Raw genomic sequence first — 14,187 nt, 5'->3', positions numbered from 1 at the left:
AGTCAGCCCGAGTCAGTCCCAGTCAACCCTATGTTTTAAGGAGTTTGTTTTTGGAAAGTATCTTTTGGTTTTCAAATATTATTGTTTTAAAGATATTTTCTAACTGGTGAAATCGTGCCATTGAAGTCCTAGTCATTTTAGGATTTGTTTATTTAAATTGGAAAATCTTTTATTAAGAAGTCTTTTCCTATTAGGAGTCCAATTAGGGTAAATCTTTGTGATTGAGTATTTGGTTTTTGTCCTCCATATATTCAGAAACGTGAGGTTATTTGGGAACTGCTTTTGAGACTCAAGAATCATTGTTCTTCTTGTGTTGCTTAATTAGAAAGAATTGCATAGGAGTCTTAAGACACTTGTTCCATATAGAAGTGTCTCATTAATCATTCATATACATGCATTGATTCTCTCAAGATCAGTAGAGAAGATTGGTGTTGCAAGTGGAGCGATATTTGCAGATCGTTCAAGTGAAGAAGAAGATCAAGATTCAAGACAAGCACCTCTCTAGTGAGTCTAGAGATTGTAGCCGCGTAGAGAGCTATATGTATTTGTAAAGAACCATATCCTTCATCAATAAGTTGATTGATTTTATTTGGGTTCTTAAGAGTAAGAGCCCCGCAGTGTTTTTAATCTCAAAATTGAGGTTTTCACTGAGTAACCAAAATTGTGTTTTCTGTGTGAATTTTTTGATTTCTGCCCAGTAAGGATTGCAATGTGTCTATCAATCCTCGCTTTTCATAAAACACGTTTTGTTCTTGTATTTTTCACATGATATGAATGCTATTTGTCATGTTAAAGCCATTCCTCAGTACAAAGAGGAAGATAAAAAAGAATTCATAAAAGATATAGAAGATCTCCTAAAAAGAGATTAATTAGACCATCTACTAGTCCTCATCATGCTCCAGCATTCTACGTGAGAAACCATGCAGAAAATGTTAGAGGAAAGGCAAGAATGATGATTGACTATAGAGACGTCAATAATAAAACCGTTAAAGACAGTTACCAAATAGCTCAAGCAGGAGACTTGATCAATCAGCTCAAAAGAGCTAAAGTATTTTCCAAAATTGATGCAAAGTCAGGTTTTTGGCAAGTCAAGATGCATCTAGATAGTGTTCCTCTCATTGCATTTGGAACACCACAAGGTCATTACGAATGGTTAGCAATGCCTTTTGGCCTAAAACAATCCCCTTCAATCTTTCAAAGAAAGATGGATAACATCTTCAAACATATTGCTGAATTCTGTGTCGTCTATACCGATGACATCCTTGTCTTCTCAAACAAAGAAAAACACATGAAACACCTTTATGAGATTGTTAAATTAATAATTCAGCATGGAATCATCTTAAGAGAAAAGAAAGTCTTTTTTATCCTTGATGAAGTTGATTTTCTTAGTATAAACATCAAGAATGGAGTAACAAAACTTCAACTGCATATCCTTCAAAAAATCTGGAAATTTCCAGATAAAATTCCTGATGCTAAAAGTCTAGAAAGATTCTTAGGAGTTATTAACTATGGGAGATATTTGATTCCCAAAATCTCAGGATTAACAGCAATGTTATCTCCCAAGACAAGTTCTAAAAGAAAATGGAACTTCACAGAAGATGATGAAAAAATTGTGAAGCAGGTAAAAGCCCTATGCAAAAATCTCCCTCCTCTCCAACAACCAAAATAAAATGATGAAATCATACTTCAAACTGATGCTAGTGATAATTACTGGTTCGGTGTTGTTCTGGCAAAAACGCCTGGAACTAACATTGAAAAGATTTGTAAATTTTTTAGTGGCAAGTTCAGCCCTGCAGAACAAAATTATCCCACAGGAGAAAAAGAAATCTTAGCAGTCAAGAAAACAATTTTGAACTTTCCAGCTTTTTTAGGAAAACCTTTTACTGTACGCACCGATTGTGCTAGAGTAAAAAAATGTAAAAATTTTAAACTTGATAAAGCTGTTGATAGAGGAAGATTAGCAAACTGGAATTATTTCTTAACCAATATGATTATAATGTTGAATTAATTGCAGGAAACAATAACTATCTTCCTAACGCCCTAACAAAAGAAATGACAATGTTCAACAGAAGAGAAAGTGGTGAAGGTCGCAACCCCAAAAACCAGAGACCAGGAAAAGAGCCCGAAAATACTGAAGAATCCAAAGAAAAAAATCCTGAAAAGTTTCTTGCCAAGTCCAAAAGGTCTAGCCACAACTGATCAATCCCAGGGTAATGGATTGGCTAGCCCGTTTCGAACGGCAGATGGTAAAGGCTTATCAAGACCGTTTAAGGCTGTTGCTTTGCCAAAAAGGAAAATCATTCCATCTGGAATTACAAATGTTTTTAATTACCAATTAAAGACTTTTGAAGAACCTATGTTCAGAACTCATAAAAGGTTAGCCTATCATCAGAAGGCCATACTGGATAACATTTTGTTTGCTTTTCAGGAAATAAATAGCGGACTCATGTTCCCAGCTTTGTTTGCCTTAGCTGAAGAACTTCATGAAAACGCTAGACCATTATTCGAAGAATTTCATGAAAATACTACACAACAGAGTGTTGTCCAAAATGAAAAGATTCAATATCTTGAAGGTCCTGAAAGTGCTAGAGTTCCTGTTTTGGCACTAAAACAATCAGAATGATTAGACTTTCATAATCTTATTGGAAGTCGCAACTCATGTCTTCCTCAAACCCTATTTATTGTCCCTGGACCTTATGTTGGAAGATATGTAGTTAAAGTTCAGAGTGAACATCCTCAAGAACACAAGATCTGGCTTGTTGAAAATGGTTTTGTCCATAATCTCTAGACAAAAACAAATGATGATCTCAAAGGACTGCCAACCATCATAGTCAACACAGTCAAGAATGTTAGCAAGAATGACTGCATTATTAGATTGAAGTTTAGATCTACTCCACCAGAGTGGATCCAAAAGAAAAGTGGTGAAGTTGACTACATTTCTCCATACCATTATGTGAGAATTACTCAAGTAAAATATATGCAGCCTGCATGCGAAGGATATAATGACCAACCAAATTCTAGCATTCCCTAGATGAAGGCTATTTCTCTAGAATACATCAAAAAGATCATCGAAGAAGATACCGAAAATACATTCCTGGCAGCAGGAGAGATGATCATAATAACTACTTATGATCATCCTGAGGTTATTAGCAGAGACATTTTCCTATCGCTCAAGAAAAAGGAAATCGATTTCACCTTAGCCTGTTTTCAGTGAGTCGAAAAAATTGAAAATGACAACCACTAAAAAATGTATGAAGATACAGATGTAGAAGATAACAAAACCACAGCAAGAATGGAAAACAACTCTTTCGTCCTAGGCTATAATTCAGAAACAGATGAGAACATGTGAAGAAACAGGTGTAAAAGACATTTGCTTTTAGACTTTTCATAAAGTAACATTTGCTTTTCAAAAGAAGAATATGCTTTTCAAAAGGAATAAGGTAAAAAACACTTCACCAAAGGAGAATCTGCTTTTCGTCGACTGACTTCAATCATGTGGAGCACTCACAGAAGCAGAAAATAATTGAATTTCCTGTATATTTTTATGTTTTGAATTCTGGTTTGAGTTCTGCTCCGTATATGTGGAGCTTTAGAGTCAGTTTGTAAGGCATCAGAAAAACTTGAGATAAAAGCTCTCTCTTCTCTCAAGAAAAGTAAGATAGCCAGAATGCTTGTAGTATAGCTAAAGTAGCAGTGTGCCTTCCTTCTTGGAAGAAATCGTGTGGAGTGGTGTGCTTTCATTTTAAGTAAGTATTTGTAATTGTACTCATGGATAGCTAAACAGCTTTTTAGCTGTTTACCTAAGAACGAGGCTCTGAGTCGGATCTGAGTTCTTAGCTTGTAATTATGTTTAAATAAAGGGTTCTTGACCCAAAGCACCAAAATAAAAGAAAATTATCCCACTTACCCCAGCAAGAGATTTTTATTCCCACCTACATAATTTAATGAGAAAAGACCATTTTGCCCTAAGCTTAATTATCAAACTACAACATTAGCACTCTCTTTCCACTCAACTCCCTCTCTCACACCAGATTCTCTCTCTCTCTCTCTCTCTCTCTCCTCTCTCTCTGTTGTCGAGATATCAACGTCGGAGCTCCGGCAAAACCACAATGGTATCATTACAAACCGAAAAGACGCCATGGCAGACTTTATGAGCTTGCCGGCGCCGTTGAAGAAGAAGACGACGGTCGAAGATGTTGTTTGAGACGAAGGTGTGGCTGGTCTTCGCCGTGGCGGTGATCGTCTCTCTGCGAATCTCTTTCTGTTCCTCCGACGAACCACGCCGTCCGATTCAGACCGGATGATTTGCAGAACGGCGGCATGGCTCTGTCGACGACACCGAGCGCCCTACAGTCTTCCTCTTCCTCGGTCTCGATCTCGACCAGATCGACGTTATCGGCGGCGACGATAAGCACCTGGCCATAGAGAAACTGGCAGAGCTTGGCGTCGTATCTTCTTCCCGGCCTTAGAGAGCTTGGCCATTGGCTTCCGGTTCCGATTCCGAAGAGAGAGATGGATAAGAGCTTTTCGGCCTCTCTCCACCGCTATACCTGCAGCGACTCCGACCGGGTCCTTGATTGGGTCGGGTCTGTTGGTGCTTGACCCAAATCAGTTTTTTTTTTTGTAAGCTCTTCGTTTTTTTTTATTTAATCAAATTTTTATCTGTCTAATTTTAGAAAGATTAGTTTTCATTCTGAAAACAAAAGTTCTATTGAGGGGCAATAGACGACTATTGGGGGCAATAGACGACTATTGGGGGGCAATACATAGCTGATAGTCGTCTATTGGGGGGCAATACATGGTTGATAGTCGTCTATTGGGGGGCAATAGACGTCTATTGGGGGCAAAAAAACATTTCCAGTGAGATTTTCAGCAAATTCCGGTGGGCGGCGGCCGGTGACAGGATTCCGGTGACCGGTGACCGGATTCCGGCGAAAGTTGGCCGGATTCTGGCGACCGGTGACCGGATTCCGGCGGCCAGTGATGGGCTTTAATCAAGATCCGACGGTTCTAGGCATATGGGCTTTAATACGGAGAGATTCTAGGCATATGGGAAAAACCCGAATAAAAAAAACCCGAAGTCAGTCCTTGCTTTATTCCGGAAATAAAGGGGAGCTTTAATCAAGATCCGACGGTTCATAGCCCGCTCAGGCGTCAACTAGACGTAATGTTGTCTCCACGAAGCAGCGCCAACTCTTTAACTTTAAAACCCCAGTCTCTACTCTCTCGTATTCAAAAAAAGAAAAAGAAAAAGAAAAAGAAAACCCAGTCTCTCTTCTTCTACTTGCATCAAACTCTCTCAAAAAAGTGAAAAACAATTAAGCATCAATGGGCGAGGCAGGGGACTCTTTTCCTACGAAGCCGATGACTAGTTCAGTGACGATCGGCTCGTCGCTGATTCCGATAATCAACAAGCTGCAGGACATTCTGGCTCCCGTAGCCTCAGGCAGCGAATTGTCCAAGATTTCGCTGCCGCAAGTTGCCGTCGTGGGAAGCCAAAGCAGCGGAAAATCCAGCGTCCTTGAGGCCCTCGTCGGCCGTGACTTCCTCCCTCGCGGCTGCGATATTTGCACTCGTAGACCCCTCGTCTTGATGCTCGAGAATCGCCCGCCCAATTCCGCCCAAGATGCCGCTCAAACTGAGTGGGGCGAGTTCCGGCATTTGCCTGGAAAGCGCTTCTACGACTTCACCAGCATTCGCCGAGAGATTCAGGTTACCCTGCACACTTTTTACTTTTTACAGTTTAGGATACTACGAATATGAACTTTCAAAATTATTTGTTACTTCAGTTTTTGCTTACTGCAGGCTGAGACTGAAAGAGAAGCAGGACTGAACAGAGGGGTTTCGGGTAAACAAATTCGGCTTAAGATTACCTCTCCGAATGTCCTTAACATGACTCTTGTAGATTTGCCTGGCATCACTAAGGTTCCGGTGGGAGATCAACCTAGTGACATAGAATCAAGGATCAGGAAGATGATAATGGGACATATTAGGCAAGAAAATTGCATTATATTGGCAGTTACTCCTGCCAACGCTGATTTAGCCACCTCTGATGCACTGCAACTCGCTAGAGAAGCTGACCCTACTGGTATCCTAATTATTGCTCTTAATTTAGCTTTACATGCATACATTGTGTTCCAGAGTGTTCATTTGTTCCCTGAATCCATACATTGTTCTCTATCACTGACGCAAATGCATTAACAGGTTTTCGTACCATTGGTGTCATCACCAAGGTTTGTCTTTCTCCTCTTTGATTCCTGGTTTTGTGCTTTGGTAAAAGTCTAATAAGGCACTGTTGTTCTGTCTGTAGCTGGATATAATGGACAGGGGCACCGATGCCAGCAACTTTTTGCTCGGGAAAGTTGTTCCCCTTAAGCTTGGTTATGTTGGTGTTGTCAACCGTTGTCAGGAGGTACAAATTATTCAAATAGCTAATCTGTCTACCACTTTTTTTATTTGCTACATTGCTGCCAAATTTATTCCCCATGACTAAGAGTCTGAGAGTATATATGGTGATATTAATTGGCAACTTTATAGGCTATTTTTCAAAGATTTGAGGAACTGGTATCATGGTATGACCTTTTAATTGGTTGTAAGTGTGAATTCTTATTCAAGAGCTACTTGGATAATGTATGCTGCAATGTGGATTAGATTGGAAGTTCACATTAATGCCTAATCTGGCTCTATATAGGCTAATCATTTGCCTGCAATTATCAATTTGCAATTAAAACTAGCTCATCTCTTCAGATATTTTCATATAACCAACCATCCCCGGTTCTTGTATATCGTTTTTCCATCATTGATTTCTCTAGGGGTTCACATGTGGTAGCCGGCAATCTTCACCTTTCATATAGGCTAGTTATTCATATAGCATAGCATTTGCGGGACGTACTGTACATCGACTGCTCTAGTCTTGACTCATACTAAATACACCTTAGATCTGCTTACTCGCACTCATAGTCCATTTGAGGGTTAGTTGTGATAAAATGAAGCCACTAAATCATTCTGCATAAACATTTGGGGTTGGATTGTTGGTTTAGTTGACACCATTTCTTTTAACATTCTCTGTTCTTGACTTTAAAATTTAAAGTATTGTGTGAATGCTGGACTATCTTTATTTGGGAATCTTTGGATTTGAATATGGGGGTAATACTCTTAAGTCTAAACAACTGACATTACAAGCCACTGTAGTATACTGCCTAGTAGAATTTTGTCCATATGTTCGCTGAAGAAAAAGGAAGAAAAATATAGTATATTACGCATTATCTAATGTATATATTGAGTGCTTGCTCTCTTTATGAAGTCCACGCTGGAATTAGGGTCGGAGTTTAATACTCACCTAGCATTTTTCTCTTATCTTTGTCACAGGACATTAATAAAAACCTTAGCATTGCTGCAGCACTTGCTTATGAGGATAAATTCTTCCGCAATAATCCAGTAATTTTCACTTTTTCTTTTTTATTTTGTTGACTATTGAAAAAAATAATGGTAATGCTGTATTGGTACTTAGCATAATTTTTCATGTGCCATACATGTTAAAGGTATATTGCAGTCTCTGTGATAGTTGCGGCATTCCCCAGTTAGCAAGGAAACTGAATCAGGTTGGTATGCATCCTATGATTGTTTGGTGCTTATGCCTCTTCTTGCGCATGGTATTGTTTCTTGCTTCACTTATTGTCATTGTTGTCACGGTTGATTTTCTGTTTTAGATTCTGGAGCACCATATCAGGATTGTTCTCCCTGGTTTGAAGGCTGAGTTGAATTCTCAGATGAATGCTATCTATAAGGAACTACAAACATATGGAAAAGTTATGGAATCCAAAGTAAGTTTCAGTAACTTACATTTTTAAGTTCTCTGGTGCTTTTACTGCATGTGGACAGTTAGGGTTGCCATGTTGTATTTACCTTCAATTACTTATATTCAGCTGGGGTCATTGTTTTTCCTTGATAATTGATATACCTTAAGAACATGATTCATTGGTTCTAGTCTTGGAAATAGGGGTATTATTGCATTCCTTTTATCCTCTATAGGACCCATAACCTTTTACATTCTCTTTTTAGTTGTCAAACATCATCATTTAAGATTGAGCTAAAATATGATGATGTGGTTATGAGTCTGTGTAAGCAATTTGTTGTTAACTTACTGCTACTACTGATCTTCTATGTAGAGAAATGTAGAGAACATGCATTCACGATCAAAATGTTTTACTATGCTCATTCTTTTTCTGTTTTGACATAGATAGTATTTTGACTTTATAGTTTGCTCTAAGTACTTTGTCCCTTTTCCTGAACAGACAGATCTGGGAGCAACTTTGTTGAACATTTTGTCAAAATACTGTGAAGGTGAGATTTCAATTTCCTGGCAGAGTTCATATACTTTTATTTCAATTTCCTGGAAGTGGACACTTTATTCCAGCAAATGATCATCTAAAGAGGATCAAACAAGAGCAAGACACTTGGAGAGGATTAAATTTGAAAGTTAGAGGTGCTATTGTGACTGTGAGATGAGAATGATGTGTGTGTGTGAGACTGCAGCCATGTGCTAAAACTTAATTTTTATGTAAAGTCTTCTAGTATTCTTTCATCTCTTGTAATTTTATGAGCCAGATATTTGTATTTTTTTGTTTTACACTTCTTGGTATTTAGTTTCATGCTACTTGCTTATGCTGTTTGAGCCCTAGCTTTTTGATGTTACTCTTCTTGGTGATAGTAATGTTCCTGTTTCCCTTTCACTAATTGACAGCTTTTACTGCCATGTTGGATGGAAAAAATCCGGAGATGTTAACTAAAGAATTGTCAGGAGGAGCCAGGATCCAGTACATTTTCCAGTCAATTTTTGTAAAGAGATTGCAGGTACTATGTTTTCTTATACATTTATATTTTTTTTATCAATGTTTGTTATGTGTAGAAATATGAACATTGTCTGTTTACTACATACTTAAACGAAAAGGCCTGTGTCCTACTAAAAATAATAATCCGGTACTACTATGTTCTCCATCTGCTTGATGTGAGCATGCTTTGAAATTTATTTCTTGTTCAAGGGCCTCTTACTGTACAAATTTAATATTACAAAGATGCTATCATTTGATTGCCTACAAACTATCCATAATTGTAGGAAGTAGATCCCTGTGACGATGTAACTGATGATGATATTCGAACTGCCATTCAAAATGCATCTGGTGCAAGAGATGGATTATTTGTGCCTGAGGTGAGTTAGGTGACTATATTGATGATGCCATATGGTATCCTACATTCCATTCCCTTGTTTAAAAGTTTTAAACCAGTGGCGAGGTTGCATGCGGTGGGTGATAAGCATTATGTTTGATTGTTTTCAGGTCCCATTTGAAGTTTTAGTTAAAAGACAGATTGCACGCTTGCTAGACCCAAGCCTTCAGTGTCTTCGTTTTGTTTATGAGGAACTGGTTAAGGTGAGTTATAGATACATGTCTATGTGGCACTTTTAGACATGAATCAAGAAATGTTGATAACTGAAATTTTCTGTGTAGATTAGCCACACTTGTGAGGTTACTGAGTTGCAAAGGTTTCCAGTATTGAGAATGCGTTTGGATGAAGTCATGGTAAACTTTTTGCGTGATGGTGCACAGCCTGCTGAGAGAATGATAGAAAATCTTATTGAGATGGAGGTATCTCTCTGTCAACCTTATAAACACTGTTATATGGGTATTCTTTGATCTATCGATCTTGTCATGAGAAGAAAAATTGTGCTTTAGTTAGGACTGCTTTATGTTTCCTATCAAATGATTGCTCAACAAGCATTTGCTCTGATGCTGATTTGGACCTATGCTGACTGATCTACTTTCTTTCATACAGGCAGATTATATAAACACTTCGCACCCAAATTTTTTAGGTGGGAACAGAGCTGCTGAGATTGCTATGCATGAGTTGAAATCACCACAGGTAGATGCTACAGCGCTAGTGCAAAAGACATTTTATACTTATCAAGCAGCTATATTTTGAACATGATGGGTGAATCCTGTCAATTGTTATCTTTTTTTTTTTTTTGATTAATTTTCTCTAACTCAGACTATGCTATTAGTTTTATCGAAGTAAGTCGATCTGATTTTGGAAATTAGATATGATCTGATCTGATATCTTAGAGAAGGAAATGTATACTCTGTTTTATCATCTGTTGAGTGTGTTTATCATCTTAAGGTTTATTCTGAGCCTCTTGGACTTCATATCAATAGATTCTGAATAGTTATATCCTGTATTCTATTGCTTTCTTTGCATTTTATTCTGGAATGAGCAAGATCTCATAATATATGGGTGTACCATTATACTTTAGATATCTCTGGGCGTAACGGATGCTGAAGCCCAAACTTCTCGAGTGGCTTCGGCAAAGAATGGACAATTACCAAATCAGGTATGTAAATTGTTCAGTTGGTTAAAAGTTTTGTAGGAAGGAAATTGGGTTGTTTGAAGTTTGATCACAGAGAAAACAATAGACTTAAAAATATAGGGAACAAAAAAAAGCAATAGTCTATAGGACAGAAGACTTCACCCATACAATTGGAGGTGCTTCCTACTGGTGTGGGTCCATACCATCTAAGAACTTCTCCTGTCCCATAAGCATGAGCTAGTAAACTGTTAAGGTAGAAGCCTGGGCCAGAAAAGTAGTGCTAAAATGAATAAGTACAAAAATGAAAATCCACTCTGTTCTAGTTCTTTTTCTTCTCTTGTTTTGTGCAAAAGAATTTCAGATTTGGACTCTTCCATGGCTATGGCTCTTTATTTTCCTTTTAAACCATCTTTGTCCCAATCTGAAATATTTTCATGAATCCAATTGAATGGGGGTATGTGAACTAGTATTTGGATGGCCTCACTGCTTTGAGCTTATCATTTTTCTTTGAAGGATGCCTTACAGGGAAGTCGTTCACAGCTGAATAACAATAAACCTGTATCTGGTAAGTCATGTTTCCATTATTGCAAAGCATACCTCTGTTAATAAGTTGCCTTATTTCATTAACATTGTTTCTTTTGCATAGATATAGGATGATGGTACAGCCATCTGTCGTCTTGTCTGCTATTTCTAAAATCAATAAAAATCTTATATCTAATTTAGGAGGTTCCACAAGGACTTGGAGTCTTCCATCATTATTTGGGAATCGGACATCATCTGATGGCTCCCTGGATAGCAGATCTTTTGGTGAACAATCATTATTTGGGAATCGGACATCATCTGATGGCTCCCTGGATAGCAGATCTTTTGGTGAACAAAACCCTTCACAATCGATGCCCTCTGTAATCCAATTGAGAGAGGTAATAGTGTGGTTTACTGTGGTTTATTTCTTCTTTTTAAGTTATTCTTCATGTTAACTATTTCTTTATTTTAAGATTTAAATGCTTCCATTTTTCTCTCTGTTCTTGCTGATTTCAGCCCCCATCCATCTTAAGGCCAATTGAAGTGACAGAGCATAAAGCAGTGGAAATTGTCATAACCAAATTACTCTTGCGGTCATATTATGACATTGTCAGAAAAAACATTCAAGATCTTGTTCCAAAAGCAATTATGCACTTTCTGGTACACCTATATTCTTACATTTGTTGATATCTCCGTACTATTTCAAGCATTCTTGATTATTTTTCTTTTTTCCTTTTGACTCTTTTAAAAGTTGATTGACATGCACCATTTTTAATATGCTTTAGGTCAATCTTACAAAACGGACCCTTCATCGAACCTTCATTCAAAAGTTCTACAGGTATGTTTATTACTACTTGGTTGTTTTGTTTTATGGGCCCTTGTTCATCTCTCTTTTAAGCTGGTCATTGTTTTCTTTTAACCGGTCATCCTCATTGTTACATAATTTATTCATTTCTTGATTGAGCTTCAAATAATCCATGTCCAAGTGCATCCTTGCTTTCTATTTTGTGATGCTCGAAGACACTGCAGTTGTACACCTAATAGCAAACATGTATCGTAGTGCGGATATATCATGCCCTACCTGTATTTAAAAAGAGATGCATTACTTGTTACCAGGAAAATTAAGAGGAGAGATGGCTCTCTGATATACATATTAACACACACACACACACATATAGATGGCCTCATAGTGCGTGCGCACGTCACAGGAGGCTAGTATATATATGGAAAAATACTTGAAAGCCTTCATAAGATACTTTATTGAGTTGGATGATTTTGTCAGGATAGGATAAGGTTTTCATTGTCAAGGATGTATTATTCCAAAGCTTATTCTTAAGTTCTCAGAACTTGAGAAGCTTTGCAGTGTGGTTATCAAGCTAGTTTCGGCTTTGATAAACAAAGAAAGCACTTCTTGAATCACACGTTCAGTTTCCATTGGTTCATAGTATAAACATGGGAAAGATGGTTAGTTTTCAAACTTATGATGTGGTTTTTTCCTGCTATTTTGCAGAGAGAACCTGTTTGAAGAACTGTTGCAGGAGCAGGATGCATTTGTATTGAAAAGAAAACATATCCAAGAATTGCTCCCAGTTTTGGAACAATCTTTGCAGGTAGTTATTCTGTTTTAGACAGTAGATTGCTTCTTAATATTTTCAAGAGTAGAATGTACTTATGAGGGGAGCACCCTTCTGCTATTTCCTTTCGAGAAGAATTAATATAGAAACCTCGTTAGTTTCTTTAGCCTGTAGAAATCCTCTATGTTATGTAGAAATGATTCTAAATTTCTTTTGGTTTTGTCTTACCGTGTTTCTTTCTTCTAGACACTGGAGAAAGTTGAGTTTGATGTCTCATGCCGTACTTCAAGTTTTGGAACTGATGCTTCCACTGAACTTCCAAGAATTACAAGGACTTCACCACCCCATCAACAACACTCAACAACCACTGGTGAGATGAGTCAATCTAGATACCATTCATTCTCCAGATCATTTGTTACCAACACTACAGCTTGAAGATCATTTCAGCAAGAAGAGTCATTGTCAACTAACACAAAACGGTTTTTGGTTTTAGATTTGTTAGACTGTAACTGGTAACTATGCCATTGTCGTTGGTGATTACCAGGTTGTACAGCGAATTCCTTTTCCTATTTACTGAGTATTTCACAAAACAGCTGTGAAGGTCCTTCCACCAAAGCAATCTCTTGATCATGCTGTGGAATCTTGTGAGAAGGAAGAGGGAGAAGGGAATCAAGGAAAGAAGTGTTAGAGAAAATCACTCTCCTATATTTATTTCCTCTCCACAATCAAAACTGATTGTGTAACCTCTCTACAATCAAAACTGACTGTGTAACCTCTCCACAATCAAAACTGATTGTGTAACTGTAGATTAGTTTTGAATATTTGTATTTATAGCATTGAATTCTGTTGGTAACAGTAGAGCAGATCTTAGCTATATAATTGTACAATTGTAAACATACAGATCAATGAAAATCATATTCAACAAGAAGCGTAGCGGAGGGGGTAAAAGGAAACGTGACAAGAAGTTTGCAGCATTGACAAGAGCTGCGAAAGAAGTGGAGTCAACACCTGATATGTTTAGTTTTATTAATAGCCAACTTGCTATGCACGGTGAAGCTTTAAATGGTGGATCAGCAAAGAAGCAGCAGAACAAAAAATGGTCAGGGGAGGGGAAGAAAGTTGATAGGCGGGATTTGGTGGTTGATGAAGTGAAGGAGTTGAAGATGCGAGTTGGGAAGCTAGAAGAAATGGTGAGTAGAAACAAAAAAGAGGTGGTTTATGAGGCTGCGATGGGAAAATTGATTGAAACTCGCAAAGTCCTGGCAGAGCGGGAGACAGCTCAGGCTTCTGCATCAAATGCGGTCGTCAGTAGAGAAAAAGAGAAGAGATGGCTTAAGTTTTAGGATCAACATTATTATCTGTATATCATTTGTAATCATAGGGATACAGTTTGTGGAACTATGAAGGTTTTCTAGGTCAAGATTTGTGATCACATTATCCAAAAAAGATTTGTGATAACAGGGATTGTTTTACATAAATTGACCTTTGTTGTTTTCTTCATAATGTTGTGTCTTAAGCAAGGGTTCAAATTTATCGGAAACAACCAAAATTTTTGTCAAAGTTTTTGTAATTTGATTAGATTTCCTTTAAAATTAGTAATAAACAATATCGAATGACATATATCAAACTTTCAAATTTCAATCAACACTCAAAATTTCTTTCAAAATTTTCCATCGAAATTGAGAGAGCAACCTCCCTGTACATGGTCTGGGACTCCGGATCATGGTACAC

General features: G+C 37.7%; 1 protein-coding gene across 7 annotated transcripts; it reads left to right on the top strand.

Moving 5' to 3' along the window:
- The first annotated feature begins 5,231 nt into the window (after nucleotides 1-5,231).
- LOC133738761 (dynamin-related protein 3A-like) lies at nucleotides 5,232-13,890 on the top strand. Of its 7 annotated transcripts, XM_062166358.1 has the most exons (22): nucleotides 5,232-5,712; nucleotides 5,806-6,088; nucleotides 6,205-6,233; nucleotides 6,311-6,412; nucleotides 7,369-7,437; nucleotides 7,542-7,601; nucleotides 7,710-7,823; nucleotides 8,295-8,343; nucleotides 8,744-8,853; nucleotides 9,116-9,208; nucleotides 9,336-9,428; nucleotides 9,507-9,644; nucleotides 9,832-9,918; nucleotides 10,307-10,384; nucleotides 10,874-10,925; nucleotides 11,084-11,175; nucleotides 11,239-11,280; nucleotides 11,399-11,542; nucleotides 11,668-11,720; nucleotides 12,393-12,492; nucleotides 12,703-12,826; nucleotides 13,001-13,384. In XM_062166358.1, exons 1-22 carry the CDS (start codon nucleotides 5,329-5,331, stop codon nucleotides 13,081-13,083), a joined length of 2,379 nt encoding a protein of 792 aa, XP_062022342.1. In that variant the 5' UTR covers nucleotides 5,232-5,328; the 3' UTR covers nucleotides 13,084-13,384. The 7 variants fall into 7 exon arrangements, 6 of the variants coding, with proteins under 6 accessions (XP_062022342.1, XP_062022340.1, XP_062022343.1 ...); XM_062166356.1 differs by having other exon boundaries at nucleotides 10,886-10,925; nucleotides 11,084-11,280; XR_009860268.1 differs by having other exon boundaries at nucleotides 5,233-5,712; nucleotides 11,084-11,280; nucleotides 12,703-12,968; nucleotides 13,050-13,384.
- Nucleotides 13,891-14,187: the final 297 nt, after the last annotated feature.

This window comes from Rosa rugosa, chromosome 3 (genome assembly GCF_958449725.1).
Source record: "Rosa rugosa chromosome 3, drRosRugo1.1, whole genome shotgun sequence".
Lineage (NCBI taxonomy): Eukaryota > Viridiplantae > Streptophyta > Magnoliopsida > Rosales > Rosaceae > Rosa > Rosa rugosa.
Note: the sequence above shows the minus strand (reverse complement) of the source record. Positions and strands in the feature narration are given on the sequence as shown.

Coding starts and splice junctions, on each gene's coding strand:
- LOC133738761 (XM_062166355.1), top strand. CDS start 5,329: ATGGGCGAGGCAGGGGACTCTTTTCCTACGAAGCCGATGACTAGTTCA. Junction 7,824..8,294: donor GAAAAGTTATGGAATCCAAA/GTAAGTTTCAGT, acceptor TTTCCTGAACAG/ACAGATCTGGGAGCAACTTT. Junction 9,919..10,306: donor ATGAGTTGAAATCACCACAG/GTAGATGCTACA, acceptor ATTATACTTTAG/ATATCTCTGGGCGTAACGGA.